The 12368-nt window shown below is 47.1% G+C and overlaps 1 protein-coding gene across 1 annotated transcript in view; it reads right to left on the bottom strand.

The window, feature by feature from the left end:
- TMOD1 (tropomodulin 1) overlaps positions 1-12368 on the bottom strand; it is a 68373-nt gene that overhangs the window by 23559 nt on the left and 32446 nt on the right. Inside the window, exons 4-6 of the mRNA XM_019966255.2 lie at positions 8200-8289; positions 7141-7271; positions 5341-5448 (exon numbers count right to left, since the gene is read on the bottom strand). Coding sequence (XP_019821814.1) covers positions 5341-5448; positions 7141-7271; positions 8200-8289 — 329 coding nt within the window. The remainder of the gene's footprint in view (positions 1-5340; positions 5449-7140; positions 7272-8199; positions 8290-12368) is intronic.

The raw sequence follows: 12368 nt of genomic DNA, 5'->3' as shown, positions 1-12368 counted from the left end.
GTCTCCTCCATTAGCCTATATACTCTTGGTGGGCTGTTGGTGCACCTCGTTCACCCCAAGGGAACCTCCCACCCATACAGTGCTCAGCACATAGTAGGTCCTCAGTCACTGGTCACTGGACTACTGGAGTTCCAAGTTCCCTATATACTTTCAACTTGTCTTTTCTGTGTCCCTGTTGGAATTCCATGGAGTTGTCATTCTCTTTGAACAGCAGAGAGGGGAGCCTGGGAAGCCATCCCACTGGGCAAGTGACCAGGGCAAATCGGAAGACAGGAGCTCGGATGGCCCCAGCATGTTGGAGGACTTCAGCCAGGGGGTGTAGATGACAATCAGAGCCTCTGGAGGAAATGAAGTAATTAGCAGGTGGTGGAAACGATGTGTCATGGTGGAAAGGAGACACCAGCAGCTGATGAGCCAGGATGTAAGATCAGTGGGTCCTGGTTGTCTGAAATGACGATCTGGTCCAGGAATGCCCGTCCCACTGGCCCTGCCTGCTGAAGCCTTCGCAAGGCTCAGCTCCTCGGATGCCTTCAGAGCCCAAATCCTCAGCTCCCCTGCTTTCGTGTGCCCCGGGATGACATGTCAGCTTCCTCTCCAACCCTGCGTAGGCTGGACCCTCCTGAGGGGATGGACCCAATCTGTGCCCACCCACAGCATCCCTCTTGCTCCCCAGGAAAGGTGTGGCCTGATAATCAAAATACTTGACAGCCAGTATGTAAGTATAGCAGGCTGATCCAAGTCGACATACTAGTGACTGAGCTGGTCCTATAGGCAGTGTCATACCAGGTGTCAACTCTGTCTGCTGGACCAGAGTAAAGAAATGGGCAGGAGAAGAGCTGTGGCAGGCAGTGCGGACGCTAATGGAGCTCCGGTAGCTTGTTACCAATTGTCCCAGAAGTATTTTCATCTTCAACAATGGGTATCCTGGTGTGAAGGGTATGACATCAGCTGTTGACCTGGCACAGAGTCAATTCCCCGTAAATATTTGTGGAGCTGAGCTGACTGCCAGCACAGATGGGCTTGGTTTCTGATCCAGTGACAGCAGTGGACACAGCATGTGACTGCCAGCTGTGCTGGAGACATCCTGAGGTCAGAGAACATCTAACCAGAGGTTCTCCACTGGCAGCAGTGAGAGACTATGAGCTATTTCTATCGTTTCGAAAACAACCAAGGAAATGTCCTATGTATTTTAAAAATGAGAAAATAATTGATTGCTATGAATGGACCTCAAAGTAAGGAAATTTATCAGGATAAAGAAGGATAGTATGGGGTCAATTATCCAAGAAGACATACCATTCTTAATGAGAATGTGCCTAATAACAGAGCATCAAACTATATGAGGCAAAAACTAATAGAATTGCAAAGAGAGAGAGAGATGAATCCACTATCATAGCTGCAGACTTCCATACACCTCTATGGATATGGACAGCTCTAGCAGGTCAAAGACCAGGAAAGACATAACTGAACACAACACCACCATCAGTCAGCTAGATATAATTGACATCTATAGACTATTTCATCCAGCAAAAGCAGAATACACATTCTTCTCACGCACATTGGAACATTCACCAAAATAGACCGCATTCTGGGCCACAAAACACACTATAACAAATTTAAAGGAACAGAAATCATACAATGTCTGTTCTCAGACCATAATGGAATCAAACTAGAAATTCAATAACAAAAAGATAAGTAGAAAACTCCCCTAATACATGGAGATTAAGCAACACACTTCTAAATAACACATGGATCAAATAAGAAATCTCAACATAAAGTATTTTGAATTATGACTAAGTGGGATATTCCATCACATCAACAAGCTAAAAGAGAAAAACCAGTCATTTCAATAGATGCAAAACAAGCATTTGACAAAATCCAACATCCATGCATGATAAAAAGTCTCAGTAAACTAGGAACAGAGAGCAATTTCCTCAAATTTATAAAGATTATCTACCAAAAAACAAAAAACCCTACAGTTAACTTCATATTTAGTGGTAAGAAATTTGAAACTATTTCTAAGATTAGGTACAAGGCAAAGATGCCCCCTTTCAACCCTCTTTTCAATACTGTAACAGAAGTTCTGTCCAATGCACTAAGGCAAGAAAAGGAAATAAAAAGCATATAAATTGGGAAGGTGAAATAAAACTGTCTTTGTTTGCAAAGATGAGATGGTTGGATGGCATCACCAATTCGATGGACCTGAGTTTGAGCAGGCTCCAGGAGTTGGTGATGGATGGGGAAGCCTGGCATGCTGTAGTCCATGGGGTTGCAAAGAGTCCGACACAATTCAGTGACTGAACTGCACTTGTTTGCAAATGACATTATTGGTTACACAGAAAATACAAAATAACTAACAAAGAAAACTCCTGGACCTAATAAGCAATTATAGCAAGGTTGTAGGATATGGTTAATAAAGAAAAGTCAGCTGCTTTCCCATAGATAGCAATGAACAAGTGGAATGTAAAATTTAAAGTACAATACCATTTACATTAGCAAACAATTTCATTTCAAACAATGAAATACTTAGGTATAAAGCTAACAAAATATGTATACGATCTATAGGAGCTAAACTATAAAACCCTGTTGTATTAAATCAAAGAAGAACTAAATAAATGGAGATATATTCCCTATTCATGTACAAGAAAACTCAATATTATCAAGATACCAGTTCTTCCCATTTTGATATAGATTCAATGCAATCCCAGTTGAAATCCCAGCAAGTTATTTTGTGGCTATCAACAAAACTTATTGCTACTAAATGGTTAATTGCCATGGCTGGTAGGCTAATTCATGTACCTTTTAACCTGCTATTAGTATTGTAGTAATCATACTGTACTGTTATTCTTTATCTGTCTACATGAACCATTACATTCATGAAAGTGGGAGCTGTGACTATCTTGGTCACAGTTGTATTCTCAGAGCCTAATTCAGTGCTGGACATAAACACTCCATAAATATGCATTGAATATTTTAAGAAAAGGAGTTGATGGCTACTTTATAATAAATACAATTTAATCTAATCAGAGATCAAATTTCCAATATCCGTTGGATCTTAGAAAAAGCAACATAATTCCAGAAAAACATCTACTTCTGCATTACTGATTACGCTAAAGGCCTTTGACTGTATGGATCACAACAAACTGTGGAAAATTCTGAAAGAGATGGGAATACCAGACCACCTGACCTGCCTCTTGAGAAACCTATATGCAGGTCAGGAAGCAACAGTTAGAACTCGACATGGAACAACAGACTGGATCCAAATAGGAAAAGGAGTACGTCAAGGCTGTATATTGTCACCCTGCTTATTTGACTTATATGCAGAGTACATCATGAGAAATGCTGGGCTGAATGAAGCACAAACTGGAACCAAGATTACAGGGAGAAATATCAATAACCTCAGATACGCAAATGACACCACTCTTATGGCAGAAAGTGAAGAGAAACTAAAGAGCTCTTGATGAAAGTGAAAGAGGAGAGTGAAAAAGCTGGCTTAAAAACTCAACATTCAGAAAACGAAGATCATGGCATCCAGTCCCATCAGTTCAGTTCAGTTCAGTCGCTCAGTCATGTCCGACTCTTTGCAACCGCATGAACTTCAGCACACCGGGCCTCCCTGTCCATCATCAACTCCCAGAGTTCACCCAAACCCATGTCCATTGAGTCGGTGATGCCATCCAACCATCTCATCCTTTGTCGTCCCCTTCTCCTCCTGCCCTCAATCTTTCCCAGCATCAGGGTCTTTTCCAGTGAGTCAGCTCTTCACATCAGGTGGCCAAAGTACTGGAGTTTCAGCTTCAGCATCAGTCCTTCCAATGAACACCCAGGACTGATCTCCTTTAGGATGGACTGGTTGGCCTTCCTGGAGTCCAAGGGACTCTCAAGAGTCTTCTCCAACACCACAGTTCAAAAGCATCAATTCTTTGGCACTCAGCTTTCTTTATAGTCCAACTCCTACATCCATACATGACTGCTAGAAAAACCATAGCCTTGACTAGATGGACCTTTGTCAGCAAAGTAATGTCTCTGCTTTTTAATATGCTGTCTAGGTTGGTCATAACTTTCCTTCCAAGGAGGAAGCGTCTTTTAATTTTATGGCTGCAGTCACCATCTGTAGTGATTTTGGAGCCCCAAAAAATAAAGTCAGCCACTGTTTCCACTGTTTCCAGTCCCATCACGTCATGGCAAATAGACAGGGAAACAGTGGAAACAGTGACAGGCTTTATTTTTAGGGGCTCCAAAATCACTTCAGATAGTGACTGCAACCATGAAATTAAAAGACGCTTGCTCCTTGGAAGAAAAGCTATGACCAACCTAGACAGCATATTAAAAAGCAGAGATATTACTTTGCTGACAAAGGCCCATCTAGTCAAAGCTATGGTTTCTCCAGTGGACATGTATGGATGTGAGAGTTGGACTATAAAGAAAGCTGAGCGCCAAAGAATTGCTGCTTTTGAACTGTGGTGTTGGAGAAGACTCTTGAGAGTCCCTTGGACAGCAAGGAGATCAAACCAGTCAATCCTAAAGGGAATCAGTCCTGAATATTTTTTGGAAAGACTGATGCTGAAGTTGAAACTCCAATACGTTGGCCATCTGATACGAAGAACTGACTGATCGGAAAAGACCCTGATGCTGGGGAAGATTGAAGGCAGGAAGAGAAGGGGACGACAGAGGATGAGATGGTTGGATGGCATCACTGACTCAATGGATATGAGTTTGAGCAGGCTCTGGGAGTTGGTGATGAACAGGGAAGCCTGGCGTGCTGCAGTCCAAGGGGCCACAAAGAGTCAGACATGACTGAGTGACTGAACTGAATGAACTGAATCTAATCAGAATTATTTTTAAGACACAGGAAAGATCAAATAAAATTGATCACTGGGAACCACCAATGAAGACAATAATTTTAGATATGGAGAAACTGAGGACCAGGGAGGGGCAGGCCCTTGTCTACACAAGAGTGGAGACAGAGATCCAACTTTAAGGTCCACGTGACTTGCATTTAAATCTCAACTCCACTTCTCACTTGCTGTGAAACTTTGGACAAAGCAAGTTGTCTGAGCTCCCTCTACCCCACGTTCTTCATCTGTAAAGTGGGGAGCCCTGCACCTCTGGGATCTGGGATGATTGTGGAGATTAACTAGGATAATGTACAGATGGTGCCTGGCTAATGGCTGTTCTGTCCACATTCCCTCCTGGCTCCTAGCCCTGTGTCTTTCACCACATCACACCTCACCACACAGGGTTCTTCATCGGTGGCACATGGCCAGTCCTGAGGCCACAAATGTCAACTTTCCTGTTTCTATGCCTCCCACTCTCAAGGCAACAGAACAGAAAGGTACATACAAATGCCACAGGGTCATTGCTCCGTGTTCCCACGATGCTGAACTTCTTCACATACGAGTTCTCTTTGAGGGCTTCTGCATACGCCTTCAGAGTGGGTATGGGGATATTCTGCAGAGAGAAAGTCAAGCAGTGATCAGTAGCCCTGCTAGGGGCAGGCAGGGCAGAGAGATGGGACAGTACTTCTCTCACCACCTGATGCAACCTGATGTCCAGCATGTCTCTGACCAAAGAGCTGAATGGGCAGAGGGTTCCTGCTTTGCCCCAGATGGCTGAGATTTGGGGAGAACTTTCTGGTAAACAGATTGAGAAAGTCCTCCCTGAACATTGCAGGTAGCACCTGTAGTTTTCTCTTTGTACATGCAGAGACCGAAGGAGCAGGAAAACATCAAGGCAAAGGTGCAGGAGAGTGTTGTGCCGAGAGCTCAGGCCTGTGGGTGTGTGCAGCAGGCAATGTTTCTGACTTGCTGTGTGACTCTGGGGGAGTCTGCCCCTCTCTGAGTTTGTTTCCGTAAACTAAGGTGGGGCATTGCCCTAGACAATCTTTAAGAGACATCTGTCCCAGAAAGTCTCAGCCCTACCACACATCGGAGGTGCTAGGGAACTTTCATAAAATGCTGATGCTCAGGCCTGCCCTGCACCAATAAAATCAGAATCTCTGTGGGGAGAGGGACTGGGCATTGGCATTTATTATTTTTTTAATCTCAAGTGAATACCACTGACCTAGTCCAACTGCCTCACATGCAGAGGGGAAATGGGCCTGAAAAGGGCGAGCCCTTGCCTGAGGCCCCACAGTGGGCCCTGAGGCCCACTTCTGAGGCCCCTGAGGCTCCAGAAGGCACAGGGCCGTGGCCAGGTCCCCCCATCCCACGCTTCTCTGAGCCCATAGACGTTGCCAGGGTGCACAGTTCTGAATTGTGCCAGTGTCTCCCACGGCGCACACGGCAGATAGCGGAGGCACCCGAATGGATCTCGCATTTCAGAGCGTCACTTTATCCCCCATGGGAGCAAAGCTCAGGGAGGCCAGGTGGAGGAGACACTGCAGGCGCAGGTTTCCAATCTGATTATGCCACGAGGCTGGCAGCCACTTAAAAGAAAGCGGAGAAGAAAGGAAAAGCGAGCTGGGAAGTGAGGGGCCCACTTCTTAGCTTACATCCACACCCCCTGAGAACTAATCTCTCTGGCTCCCGGGCTGAGCAGGTGAGCAGGCAGCTGGGCCTGCTCCTGCATTCCTCCCACAGCCTGTCCACCCGTCTCCGCTCTGCCTGGTGGTCACACAGGAAGGGTCCAAAGAGATGTAGGCCAACAGCCTAGAGTATGGCTTTGGACACTGGGCCAATGGTTCCCATCTAGGGTTGCAGAATGAGGCTGAATACGTGCAGGAGACACAGGTTCAGGGTTAGGCCCCTCCCCAGGCTTGGGTTACCCCACGAACGTGGTGGGCACCAGGCTTTTCCAGCCTTCAGATCCCGTGTAGCCATATGTGTCTGACTCATGATTTATCTCTGAGAAGCTCTCAGTGTTGTGGATAAGGTGGTGGGTTTCCAGAGTCGAACCTGGGTTGGCTGTGGTGAACATCTGGGTCTGATGTCAGGCCCCGAAGGAAACCAAGATGATGGGCTGTCCTGGTTTATACTGTCCTCCTACCCCAAAATTTTGCCTCTATTCCTGATCCAGAAGGACCCAGAGTCCAAGCAGGACACTGGTGTCTGTGTGCAGTCTGGTCTGGGCTGTCTGGGTCTGAGTGGACTCGGCTTCCCCCACACTCCCACAACAGGGGAAGTGGAGTGAAGGGGGCCTCACCCGGATGTTGTTGAGGTTGACCTCTTCAAGTTTTGGGTCATTGTTCTTTATCCTCTCCAGTGTTTCTTCCACGTCTGTGGCATTTGGTTCTTCGTCAGGCACAGGCTTGTACTGTGTAGGTTTGATCACACCTAGAGTGACCGACAACAGGGAGATGGCTCACAGAGATGGGGCGTCATTTCCCCTCGACACAAGGACATCAGAAGGAAGTGGCGGTGGAGCTCAGGGACATGGAAGGCTGGGCCTCTTGGGGGTTACTGAGGGGACGGGTTGGAGGAGGATGGCGATGGATGGGGCCTGGAGTCTGGGCCCTGCTTGGACAATGCATCTGCCAACCTGCAAGAACCAGGTGAATTCACTAAACTGCCTGAAGCTCGGTGTCCTCACAGTAGGGTGTGAACAGTCGTTCTACCCAGTGGGTTCCTGTGAGGATAAAACGAAGACTGGGTGGGAAAGAAACGTGTAGGCCTTCCAGAGGAAAGGGTAATTGTGCTGTGGGTGCCTTCATTTCTCTTTGGGGCCAAATTACCAGCTTGAAACAACACAGTGGAGAAATTCAGACAATGTAATGTTGGCACAGGAAAGGACAAGGAGACTTGTGGAGCAGGAGGGGCGCCCAGAGACAGACCCGTGTGGACACATGGACATTTATGATCCGGGTGGAGCCCCAAACCAGAGGTGAGAGGACGGACTTTGCGAGGAGTGGTGCTGGGACAATGGAATATTGATATAAGAAAATGAAAGCTTGATCTCATTTCACACCACACACAAACATGAACCCCAGGAGGATTAAGAAGTGGAGAATAAGAAGTAAATCTCTAAAACTTACAGAAGAAAATAAAGGAGGATGTTCTGATAATATTGGGATGGGGAAGGCCTTTGTAATCAAGTCACAAGGATCCCAGGAGAGTAAAAAGAAGAGGTGAGCAGTTTTAGCTAGTAGAATTTGAAATCTTCTGCAATGAGATTGCAGAGAGTGGGCGGAGGTAGCGAGACTCTGGAGGATTCCTCACTTCCGAGATGCCCTCGCAGTGGGCAGGGAGCGGGGCCGGTACTCACTGTTGAGTCCCTCCTTGTTCACGATGGAGCTGCTGCCCAAGGCCTGGTAGTACTGCTGGTTGCTCATGAGCGTGTGCATGCCGAGGATAGCTGCAGGGACACAAGGGCCCGTGACGCGCCTCTCAGACAGACAGCTTCCCAGGCACAGACATTCCACGCCCCAGGAAGTTTTGCTCACAGAAATGGCAAGAAACACTTTGGTTTTTACCCTTGCCTCTATTGATGTGGCTGTCCAATCTCTGTCCCCAGCCTAGGTGTCTCTAGTCCCTGGCCTCAGATTCCTAGGTGTCCCCCTGACATGTCCAACCCAACTTGACCAAAACAGAACTCCTGTTTCTCATCTCATCCTGCCTGTCCCCTGGGGTAGAACCTCAGTCACATGGCACCCTTCCCCCCAAATCCTCACCCTCCTGTACCGGGTCTCTCACTTGTCCCATCTCCCACTCCATCAGCTCTGTCCTGGTCAGGGCCCTATCAGTTCTCGCCAGTGATTCCAGCTGCGGAATCACTGGTATGCTGGCTTCGGTCTCTTTCGACCCTCCCCCAGCAGCATACAGCACAGAGCAGTCAGAAAGACCTCTCTGGAAATGCAAACCTGACTGTATCCCTCTCCTGATCAGTCATTCTTTCATCCATTCATTTGTTTGGCATCTACTGAGTGCCAGCATCACGTGTCCAGCTCTGGGTTGGGGTGGGGGTGGGGTGGGGATAGCGAGGAATAAGAGATACAGGGCCTCTGCCATGCAGCCTACAATCTGCAGGGAACTAGAGACTAAGCAAGTCACAACTGAAAATGTAAGTGCAGAGTATGCTGAGTGTTGTAAAGAGAAAGTTCAATGTGTTCTGGGAGAAGAGGACAGAGGGATGGGAGCGATGAGATGTTGGCCAAGTGAAAAGAAAGAAGGTAGAATATTCTGGACAGAGGGATGGTGGGTAGGAAGCCACCGGCCAGGGAGAGAGGGGGAAACTGAAGACAGACGGAGCTGAAGCTGGACACGTGGCAGAGGGCACCACACCCTCACCGGCTGCTTCTGTGGGGCTAGAGAGCACACGGTCCAGCAGTGACCCTCAATCACTGTGCACCCGAATCACTGGGAATCTTTTGAAACTCCTGATGCCCAGACTACCCCAGACCAAGGAAACCACAATCCCCAGGGCTGGGGCCAAGCATCTGCCTTTTTAAAAGCTCTGCATAATAACACAGCATTGTAAATCAATCAAAACTATACTCCAATAAAAATGTAAAAAGCTCTCCAGGTGGTTTCAGTGGGCAGCCAAGGTTGAGAACACTGCCTGACATCATCCCCCTGAATCTTTACAACAATGCTTTGGAGTAGATTTGATTCAAATAGGCCAGGTCACACCGTACAGGGCCTTCTAGGTCGAGATAAGAGGTTCAGATATCTTTTTCTAGGTGTGGCCTGAGCAGGGAGTGAGATGGTCTGACTCAGGTTCCTGCTACTCAGGCTGAATGCGGAGCGTTGACCACAGAGGGGAGGGACAGGCTTGTGGGACTGTGAGGCTGGTGCAATGTTCACTTGGGAGGACGATGCCTTGTGACCCCAAAGCCTGGCTTCAGCCACCATCCCTGGGCCGGCCCTGCTTCAGTAGCCTTGTTCCTCGCACAGGCCCTTTCTGCTCTGGCAACACCAATGGTCACTGCTCAGTGGCTGCTCCTGCTTCTGCCAATGCCACCCATTTGCTGGTGAGCCTCTTTCCATCTACACTACCCACTGCTGAAATGCAGCCCACCCCACCACCAGAGAGTTTTGAGATTTAGCAAATAAAATTATAGGATACCCAGTTAAGCTGTAATTTCAGATAAACAATTAATAATGTTCTGATATGAGTGTGCCCCATTCAGAATTTGAGAACTTTTTCCATGAGAAACTTATTGTTTATCTGAAATTCAAATCCAACTGAACATCCAGTATCTGATCCAACAACTCTACATCCCCATCCTTTAAGTCTAGAATAATGCTTCCTTCCCAGAAGTCCTCCTGGATTCCACCTTCCCTCTAGCTCTCTCACAGCATCTGGTGTCCCTTTCACAGTCATAGTCAACTGTGTTACAGCTATCTGGGTATATGTGTGTCTCCCCTACTGGATTGTGGGCTTCCAGAGATCAGGGAAGAGTATTCTCTGTCTTGGACCTCTTTCAGAAGATGATTTGGTAAACATTTGTTAATTAAAAAGAAAAAAAAAATTCCCCTGGCCATTTCATTAGATGCAATTTCTAGTTAGAGAGATAACATGGGAAGCTTTAGTGAAGAGTCAAGAGACCCAAGTTCCAGTCCTGACTCTGCCTTTGATGCTGCTGTGTCCTTGGATAAGTCCACTCCCCTTTCTGGGTTTCAGCTTCTTCTGTACAACGAGGGGTAAGACTAGACCACTGGTTCTCAATCATGGCTACACATACAAATGACCCAGGAACTTTACAATACCAGTGGTCCTCCTGGACAAACTGATCTAATCTCTGGAGATGTATTTTTAATCTCTTTGGATGATTTCTGATGCTCAGTGGGAGCTAAGAACCACAAGACAAGATGATCTGAAAGTCCCTTCTGTTTCTCACATTCTATGAGTCTTCTCTGCTAAAATTAGACCTGCCTGCTCATCGTTAAGAACTGGTAAGGAGAGAGGCTTCTGCACTGTTTTGAGCTCTTTGGGCCTTAATTTAGGCTGCATCTCCGTGGGCAGAGGGAGCTGAGGCTTGAGTCAGCAGCAGGTGCATCAGATCACCTGGAGTCACCTTCTGGGGTGGGCTCTTCCAGCCCCACCCAGACAGCGGCTCTGATGGTGGTTCTGGGCTGCTGCTGGGTTTTAGGGTTGGAAAAACAGTTTGTAAAGGTTGCTGGGAATCATAGGAAAGATGTAACCTCAGATGGCTTCTCTGGCTTAGAGTGTATAGAGTGGTGGGAAAATGGAAAATGCATTTTGTGCTTGAATGATAGCTTTCCATAATGGTCCAGAAAGAGGGGGCCGAGGCAGGAAGGTTACAAGGAAGTGCTGGGGGATGGAGGAAGGAGACCTGGACTCTGGGTGAGCCTCGGTACTAATTTACTGAGTAACCCTGTCCAGATGACTTCCACTTTTTGCGCCTCAGTCTATTCACCTCTAAAATGGATCATGTTTGAGGGATGATCTCTTACCTTCTCATGGGCCTTAATAGCCACATGACAATTTCTCACCGTCTTATAGTGTTTGATTTTTACGAGTAGCATCCAGGACAGGTACTGTCAACCCCCATTTTTCTGGCAGGCTCAAGAGGGTCAGATCAGATCAGTCGCTCAGTCATGTCCGACTCTTTGTGACCCCATGAATCGCAGCACGCCAGGCCTCCCTGTCCATCACCAACTCCCAGAGTTCACTCAGACTCACGTCCATCGAGTCAGTGATGCCATCCAGCCATCTCATCCTCTGTTGTCCCCTTCTCCTCCTGCCCCCAATCCCTCCCAGCATCAGAGTCTTTTCCAATGAGTCAACTCAAGAGGGTAATGGTTGGTCAAAGACGATTTGGTGAAGACCCTCCTGGCTTCTAAGTTAATGTTCTCACCCACACCTCCACATACTAGGTCACCAACTGGTCTAAAGTTCTAACATTTCCCCTCGACCTCAGAATTCTAAAGACAGACGACATATATTCTAGGAGGTAATGTATATCAATAGCAGTCATAAGAAGAAATAAAACAACTTTGCAATTCAGAGGAGATTAAAGTTCAAAGAGAAGGAAATGGCAACCCACTCCAGTATTCTTCAAATCCCATGGATGGAGGAGCCTGGTAGGCTACAGTCCACGGGGTCGCAAAGAGTTGGACACGACTGAGCAACTTTACTTTCACTTTTCAAAGTTCTAAGAAGGTGAGAGGGAGGACGATTGGACGGGGAGGGGCCAAGTAAAATCTCCACCACTGAGCAGACTGCCCGGTGGCTCCGAAGCCAGTATTCCCTTCTCCTGACCCAAGGACCAAACCATGACTTTCTCCTTGCTTGGTTTTGCACACTCCGTGTCACCAGGAATGAGTGACAGAAACACAGCACATCAACATTGCCTGCTGCTCCATTCTTTGTAGATACTGGCAGGGCTGAATTTAGCACAGGGGAATGTGATTTCTTACAAAAAAAAAAGTCTAGATCTTCCTCAAAACTTAAAAAGGCCTATTTTTGAA

This window comes from Bos indicus, chromosome 8 (assembly GCF_029378745.1).
Source record: "Bos indicus isolate NIAB-ARS_2022 breed Sahiwal x Tharparkar chromosome 8, NIAB-ARS_B.indTharparkar_mat_pri_1.0, whole genome shotgun sequence".
Taxonomy (NCBI): Eukaryota; Metazoa; Chordata; class Mammalia; order Artiodactyla; family Bovidae; genus Bos; species Bos indicus.
Note: the sequence above shows the minus strand (reverse complement) of the source record. Positions and strands in the feature narration are given on the sequence as shown.